We start from the raw sequence: 9,059 nt of genomic DNA, 5'->3' as shown, positions 1-9,059 counted from the left end.
CGCAACTTATCAAATATTCTCTATGATCACAGCTTGATAACAAAATGGTTCCGTGTTCGGTTTAATCAATAATTTCCAATTAAAATCGAGGATTATTGATGCATCAAAATATGTTCTAATTGCATATTGAATTATTGGATATACTTATCTTATTCATATTGTTAACAAATTTCGAATTTGTTGTGTTGTCTGATTCCCTTGCAACCATATCTCAACGATCAAATAGTAACTAAAATATTTACGATGCGAGGCCGGCCAGGAAGACGGTAGATATTGTTCTTTAATCAAATTTTCAGGAAAATTGATTATTATAATGCAGTTCTAGAAGTCGTGACCGAGGTCGAAGGTCCAGAAGTAGAGACAGACCTTATCGAGGAGATATGAGAGGTGGAAGAAGAAACCAGGCAGGAGCAAGCTTACGAAAGCCCAGATGGGACCTTAGTCGATTAGAGCCCTTCAAAAAAGACTTTTATACCCCCCATCCAAATGTAATAAATCGGTCTATAGATGAAGTTGAGGACTGGAGAAGACAAAAAGAAATATCTTTGAAAGGACGAGATATTCCATCTCCAGTTCTCACTTTTGAAGAAGTTCAATATCCAGGTGAGATGCAGCGGAAACGTGTTTAGGGTAAACAATAAAAAAATCATTGTTTTAGAATATGTAATGTCGGGTATCAAGAAAATGGGTTTTAAAATCCCTACGGCAATTCAGGCACAAGGTTGGCCGATAGCATTATCTGGAAGGGATATGGTTGGCATAGCATCCACAGGTTCTGGGAAAACACTCTCCTATATTCTCCCTGCTATAGTGCATATTAGTAATCAACCTCGCCTCCAAAGAAATGATGGACCTATTGTGTTAGTCCTTGCTCCTACTAGGGAGCTGGCGCAACAAATACAGCAGGTCAGTAATAATTTGACAATTGAGTTTTTATAAATGATTTCTTCTCATTACCATAACTTATAGATTTAAAGAATTAATGTGTGAATTGTTTTTCTGTTTTAATTTCATACAAATTTTTGTTATTCAGGTGGCAAATGATTTTGGTCAATCATCTAAGATTCGAAATACTTGCATATTTGGTGGAGCCCCAAAAGGTCCCCAAGCGAATGATCTGATGGATGGAGTAGAGATAGTTATAGCTACACCAGGTCGCCTGATTGATTTTCTGGAAAGTAACCGAACAAATCTGCGCAGATGCACATATTTAGTCTTGGATGAAGCTGATCGAATGTTGGACATGGGTTTTGAACCTCAAATAAGGAAAATTATAGAACAGATACGACCTGACCGGCAGACACTAATGTGGTCCGCTACGTGGCCGAAGGAGGTCCAAGCTTTGGCATCTGAATTTCTGAAAGATTATATTCAGATTAATGTAGGATCTTTGCAGTTGTCGGCTAACCACAACATTCTTCAGATAATAGATGTTTGTCAGGAATATGAAAAAGAGGGGAAATTGAGCACTTTACTGAAAGAAATTATGGCAGAGAAGGAAAATAAGACGATCATTTTCATTGAGACCAAAAGGAGAGTCGATGAGATAACCAGAAAAATGAGAAGAGATGGGTGAGAAAGTTTCTTTTATTAATTCTGAAATTGAAATTGGAAGGAGTCATTTGAACTACTCTCACTACGTTTACTTAAGTTTTTCGAAAAGAGCCATATCTAGATGCTTATATTTTCGTGTATTGCTAAAATATCGATTTTCATGCTACTGTTTCTTAACCTAACTTTTTTCTTATATATAGGTGGCCAGCTGTGTGTATACATGGTGATAAATCTCAACAAGAAAGAGATTGGGTTTTACAAGGTTAGTTTTTTTAATTACAAATTCGATCTTTTCAATTTTTTATTTAATAAATTTATAAAGACGAATCATGGGCTTTCATTTTCAACATTATTTTGTCTTTTGAAGAGAACCCTCTAACAACTAATTTAAATTAATAATATAAAATTAAAACTTTTAAATTAGTGAAAAAATGGATTTCTTTTTTCAGATTTCAGATCTGGAAAGGCCCCAGTTTTGGTAGCGACAGACGTGGCAGCACGTGGTTTAGGTAAGTGGACATTTCGATTTCTCACCTAAATAGCATTCATATATTTCAATTTCTCTATTTTGATTTATTTAATTTTATTTTTATACATTGCGATCAACAGGCTAATTCATTCATTTGACCGACTTGTTGCGAATGATTCGGAAACTTTCAGTTCGCTCGAGAATAATACAATCGGCGACATTGGAAGTGTTACGTCCAGAAGGAATAATTTGTTGAGATTGATTTTTGGGAAACAGAAGGACAATATTTCGAACCATGCTTTTTTAATCTTCGATCGCTTTTTCCAAGAATAATATCATTTTTGTGAAGAATCTGCTTATGAGAGCTATAAATTTGTGATATGTGTGTAACTAGTGTTGAAATTTTTAATAATTAGACTTGTGCAAGAGTTTACTGATCCTAGATTACATGCTGATACAAATTCTAGATGTGTAACTACCCAATTGCCAAATAATCAATTCGAAAAACATTTCCTAAATCCGTTTATTTTGTTATACCCTGTAGAACATAATCGTGTATCCTAGTTTCACAAAAATTTCATGTTTATATTTCATTATTATGTGTTGGTACTCGGAACTCTTCTGTCACAGATTTGTCAATCATCTGTCAAATTTTTGATACAGAAAACAGTTCCGCCAACCAACATATTCCAATTAAAAAATCACTAAACGATATTTGTGGAAATATTCCATTATTTTCAATAAAAATTCAGTGAATTATAGAAAACAATGTATAATACTCGTACAGAATGCTCATTCTAACACTCGTTCATTCAAAAACTCGCCACTTCGTGGCTCGGTTTTGATCTTTGAACCTGTGGAAGAATATTAATGACTTCTGCATTCGTATTATAAATAACGATTCCTTTTGGTCGTAGCACTTCCGAAGGCACCGTAAACTATTTCAAATTGACATTAGGAGAAAAATGATTTTCCGTTTTTCTGACAGGTTATTAGCCTGTTGACCTGTGTGCATGGGACAATGCCAAAATAAGCAGATAGTAAAATGGGCCAACTTTTTTTCCAGAGGCACTAGCACTAATAGCAAAATGACACCACTAAGTTTTGTTGTCATTCTGGCTGTGCCTCTCTCGCTCTACTATCGAGGAGAGACAGCGCCCTCTGCCGGACTTGCAGTGCTCGAGTCTGGCCTCGGGTTGCTGCCTACCCCGCTCGATGGGGCCACTCTGTAGTAGCCTGATGTGTCTCGGGACCACGGGCCTCTTTCACGTGCTCTCACCAAGGTGTGGGACCTCAGAGCGATTGCGTCAATTTTGTTGCCCCCACTATGACTATTTTTGGTATGCATTACTCCTTAAATTCAGCCAAAACAAAAAAAAAAATGAAAGATTATACTCGATTCAAAATCACACATCCAAGCCACGAAGCAAAATAACCAATGCCTCAAACCTTTTTTTTTTATATAGCTTTCCAAATGTATGTGTTTGTTGTTTTTTCTCTCCTTGATTCTTTACAATGGTGTCGCCCCAGCTCAACATATTGCCCTACTTTTTATGTTTTGTTTTTAAGGTGCGGAGGGAACTTTCCTTGGTTTTTTTTTTCATTAATTTGTGTTATTACTTCTTATTTTATGGTTCAAATTGGATAAGAGCAATCCTGAGGGATATGAATGTACAAGGTCTGTAAATAAGCCAAGTCGACAACTTGTAAGCACGGTTAGTTGTTCATAACTTTGATATTTCAATGATCTTTTATTCTTTCATCAACTAGGTGAATCGAAAGCTCAGTGTAAGTAGAATATAATTATCCTCAAACTGAAAGTTTTTTTTGGCTTAGTTGGTAAATATTGTACTCGAAGTGATTTCAGTAGGATTCTGTCACTTATCATACAATATTTATTGCAACAATCTTCATCAAAGGACCATGGTGAATCTAGTTTTCGTGACATTTACAGACCTTGTATTTTGTGTATTTTTTCGTAGTATTCTACTTTTGGTATTGATAAATGTTTGTTTTACTTATTGCGCTTCTTAATAGTGAACTGAAGTACTTTTTGTATCTAAATTTATCTGATTCGTTATAGGTAGGTCTCTTTCTAATGAAAAATTGTTGTACTTTCAGTTGATCAAAATTTTTTCGGAATTTCACAAAATTTCATTTATCAATTTATTATTTATATGAGGTCAGGAGTAAAAGGGTAAATTAATAAATAGGAAATAAGGTAAGTGGACAGGCTAGCATATTATGATTTTCGTTTTATTCATTAATAGAAGAATATCTTGATGTTTCTTATATTATTCTCAATTATATGAGCAAAATAACAGAATTTTACAATATGAGAGGTATTCTTCTGTGAAATATATAATTTATGGTTATTTCCAACATATTTTGGAGCTAACTTTTTCAGATTGGTCTTCAAAATTTAAAACGAACAGGTTTGTATCTGACAAAAATATGTACTTGAATGTTGAAATGTTTCCTTTTCTTATTTGTTGAGTTGGGGTAAACAGATCTAATTGTTTCCTGAATTTTTGGTACATGAACATGCATGGATATTGTCTTCTAAAGGAACCAATGTAAATTCCTAAATTCTGAACCCCTTATTACGATTATCTGTAGAATTGAAAGAATATCGTTCATTTGCTGACCCAAGCTTTAATTAAAAACTTTTTACCGCATTACTATTTTATGATATTAGTTATTATAATAGTTTTCGTATGTGTATACGTCAAAAATTTTGCAATGTTTCTGTTCGTTTTTATTTCTTTGAGAATGACTTCCCGGAAACATGGCTATAACTTCAACTATTGTAGAGAGTTTATTTTTTATGAAGAGATTCCATATATTCTGCATTATTCATCATTTCTTCATGAGTTAATGTTCAAAATACTAAATATAATTTATTACAACAAGGCTTCTTATCATTCGTTCATCTATTCATTTAGGAAATGTGCAGAACAAAAACGTAACCTCAAAAGTAACTAGTGGAAAATGTCAAATTTTGACAGCTCTTGAATGAAAAACGTCAAAATCGGCACAGTGTAATGAGGGGTTAGGTAGAAAACACTGATGATTATCATGATAAAATTCTCGGGGCTGAAACTTTCAAATTCGAGAAGACAGTATCCATAACACGCATGCGTGCGTTTCCTGTCTGACCAGCTTCCGTCTTTCAGATGTCGAAGATGTTAAATTCGTGATTAACTTCGACTACCCCTCCAACTCTGAGGACTACGTGCACCGTATCGGTAGAACCGGAAGGTCACAAAAGACTGGCACGGCCTACACTTTCTTCACGCCGAGCAACGTTAACAAGGCCGCCGACTTGGTCGCGGTGCTCAAAGAGGCCAAACAGGTCATCAATCCCAAATTGCTGGAGATGGCCGACAAGTGCTGGAACGGCAACGGGAACGGCAGAGGCGTTGGTGGTGGTAAGTTGCAGAAATGGAGGTATACAGTGCATCCCATTTTGGGTGAGACAGCCAGGTTTCTCGCTTGTTATTTAAGATAGAGCCTTGCTGTTTTCACGTTCCTGTCCTACTTTTTCGTGAAACTCAATTTGGTCTAATCAGATTTTGCAGAACTGTTTCCGTTCAAGAGATACAGGGCGATTTTGGAAATTGATAATTTTCGGACCCCTCCTTTATCTCCGAAGTTATTAGAAATAATGCCGAGGTAAAAACTACGTCTGAATCATAATTCTGCGTAGAATCCAGTGGCGTACTCAATTTTTCTTTCGGGGTGTAGTTTTGAAGATTCAACACAAACCTATATTTTTTTTAATGGAACACCATGTATATCATTACTTCGTTCAATACGTTATTTTTCTCCCTCCAAAATGATGTATGTTACTATGTAGGTAGGATGTTCAGAAATGTTAAAAAAAACACTAAAACATCAAATAATGATGATTTTTTTGTAAATGGGCCATGAATTTCCTTAGTTTCAATAAGAGAATTATTACTTCTGATTTTTAAAAGTAGTAGGTCATTGATGATACAAACACCCTTGTTGTTATTATGGCTACTATGCATTTGGGAGCATTGTTTTATCAAGTAGGCATTGGAGAGAAAAAAAAACAATCTAATCTAGCTGTCATCGCTATGAATTATTGTTATTATTATTGATTCTTTTTTTAAATGGGAAATCCATTGCCCATTAACAAAAAAACATCATTATTTGATGTTTTACTGTTTTTTTTTAACATTTTTGAACATCCTACCAACATAGTATCATACATCATTTTGGAGGGAAAAAATAACGAATTCAACGAAGTAATGATATACATGGTGTTCCATTAAAAAAAATATAGGTTTGTGTTGAATCTTCAAAACCATACCCCGAAAGAAAAAATCAGTACGCCACTGGATTCTACGCAGAATTATGATTCAGACGTAGTTTTTACCTCGGCATTATTTCTAATAACTTCGGAAATAAAGGAGGGGTCCGAAAAGTATCAATTTCCAAAATCACCCTGTATCTCTTGAACGGAAACAGTTATGCAAAATCTGATTAGACCAGCTTGAGTTTCACGAAAAAGTAGGAAAGAAATGTGAAAACCGCAAGGCTCTATCTTAAATAACAAGCGAGAAACCTTGCTGTCTCACCCAAAATGGGATACACTCTACTTGTAGCAGCATTTAGGTCGATAAGACCAAACCTCTCGCTTAAAAATTTAAGACTTGCAGAAAATTTTGATGTTATTCTATTTCTGCAGGAAGGAAACCATGGGGTCGTGGAAGAGGTCGCGGGAGGTCACGCTCCCGTTCTCCGATAAGGTCGAGGTCCAGATCGCCTCGACGTAACGTCAGAAGAGAGCGAAGTCGCTCAAGAGACAGGAGCAGGTCTCGCGACAGAAGTCGTTCCAGGGACAGAAGGCGGAGACACTCGCCGAGCTACTCTCCCTCTCCACAACGATCCGGCAAGGAAAAGAGCCCTCCCAAACCCCTGATGTCACTGATGAATAAACCTCCCCCGAATATCTCCTCTGTACCTCCTCCGCAGACTATGTCACTTCCGTCCACCCGTGTTCCTCCCCCTCAAGCACCACCGACACAGTCCAGAATGCCTCCCCAAGGTCCTCCCACGAGGAGTAGCTTGCTCCAAGGCCCGCCCCCGCAGGGTCAACCTCAAGGGCATCCAATGCAGTCGAGACAACAGCAGCCTCCTTTGCCGCCGCATTCCGCTATGCCGCCAATGAATACTCAGATACCACCGCCACAAACGCGTGCGGCTCCTCCTCCGCAGATGCCCCCACCAAGAATCCCTCCGCCCATGCACCAGGCCCCGCCTATGCATCAGGCTCCGCCCCCGCCGCCTCCTAGTTCTCAAGTAAGTGTGATTTAGGCAGTATAACAATTTGAAATACATAATTAAACAGAACTAAGTACGATTTAACAACAAATCACCCATTCTATAGTAAAGGGTGTTTTTTTTAGAGCTATAGAACTTTGAATTGCAATAAAACAACGATGGATTATTCGATTGACATGAATTTTATTTATCCGCAAGATAATCTTGTGGCATTACATTTTAAATATGATTTCTGGCATATGATCGTCACGGCTGGCTCGGATGTAATCCAATCTGGACGTCCAATTTTCGATGACTTTTTCCAACATTTGTGTGGCCGTATATCGGCAATAACACGGCGAATGTTGTCTTCCAAATGGTCAAGGGTTTGTGGCTTATCCGCATAGACCAATGACTTTACATAGCCCCACAGAAATTAGTCTAGCGGTGTTAAATCACAAGATCTTGGAGGCCAATTCACAGGTCCAAAACGTGAAATTAGGCGGTCACCAAACGTGTCTTTCAATAAATCAATTGTGGCACGAGCTGTGTGACATGTTGCACCGTCTTGTTGGAACCACAGCTCCTGGACATCATGGTTGTTGAATTCAGGAATGAAAAAGTTAGTAATCATGGCTCTATACCGATCACCATTGACTGTAACGTTCTGGCCATCATCGTTTTTGAAGAAGTACGGACCAATGATTCCACCAGCCCATAAAGCGCACCAAACAGTCAGATTTTCTGGATGTAACGGTGTTTCGACATACACTTGAGGATTAGCTTCACTCCAAATGCGGCAGTTTTGTTTGTTGACGTAGCCATTCAACCAGAAGTGTGCTTCATCGCTAAACAAAATAAAATTGACGTAGTGCGCGATACGTATTCCGCACAGAACCATTATTTTCGAAATAAAATTGCACTATTTGCAAGCGTTGTTCAGGCGTGAGTCTATTCATGATGGATTGCCAAACTAAACTGAGAATAAATCACTTGACAGCTGTTAAATCGGTCGCCATCTTGAACAGTAATGCCAACTTAAAGTTATATACCTCGAAAAAAAACACCCGTTATATTTGAATATTATTTATAGGTTCAACAACAAAATCAACCGCCCAAGCCCATGATGTCTTATCAGACTCTTCCTCCTACTGGCTTTGGAGCTTACCAGTTTCCTAATGGGGCGCTAATTTTCAATTCCCCTCCACCGCCACCCCCAAGTCAAGGGGTGAATATGTATTTTCCATACGCACCTCCTCCTCCGACGAGATAATGTATTGATAGTACTAACTTCCTATTAAATTATTTATAGTTTTTTAATAAATTAGTTATGATACTGAATATTATTATAGAAAAAAGGAATAATTTGATTATAAAGAAATCTTCGTTTTTTTTATATTAGGATAAGATTTGTGTATTAAAATATATATTGTAAATATGTTCAGATTAAATTTAAGGTTTCCATTTGACTTCACGTTAACTTTTATCATCAAGTTCATGATATTTTTTAACTGATTTGGAGCTTGAAATGAAAGAAATAATGTAAATTGAGTTGATATATTATCCCTTTACATTTGTGTGAAAATTAGTTGTATATGTTGTTCATCAAATACAATAGAATTAATTAAAAAGCTTGTAGTTTCTTTTCGACCAGACCAATTAATTCAACAGTGAAATCCAAAAATTATTGATTGTTTCATCGATTTATAAATCTTTTCCTACAGTTGGGCTGAAAATTTTATTG

General features: G+C 36.8%; 1 protein-coding gene across 1 annotated transcript; it reads left to right on the top strand.

Annotated features, from left to right (window-relative positions):
* The first annotated feature begins 24 nt into the window (after nt 1-24).
* Nucleotides 25-8,946, top strand: LOC123672649 (ATP-dependent RNA helicase dbp2-like). The gene is made up of 9 exons (XM_045606843.1): nt 25-266; nt 320-603; nt 659-906; nt 1,034-1,572; nt 1,755-1,816; nt 2,004-2,063; nt 5,200-5,454; nt 6,741-7,354; nt 8,409-8,946. Exons 1-9 carry the CDS (start codon nt 244-246, stop codon nt 8,586-8,588), a joined length of 2,265 nt encoding a protein of 754 aa, XP_045462799.1. The 5' UTR covers nt 25-243; the 3' UTR covers nt 8,589-8,946.
* Nucleotides 8,947-9,059: the final 113 nt, after the last annotated feature.

Source organism: Harmonia axyridis, chromosome 2, assembly GCF_914767665.1.
Source record: "Harmonia axyridis chromosome 2, icHarAxyr1.1, whole genome shotgun sequence".
Classification (NCBI taxonomy): Eukaryota; Metazoa; Arthropoda; class Insecta; order Coleoptera; family Coccinellidae; genus Harmonia; species Harmonia axyridis.
Note: the sequence above shows the minus strand (reverse complement) of the source record. Positions and strands in the feature narration are given on the sequence as shown.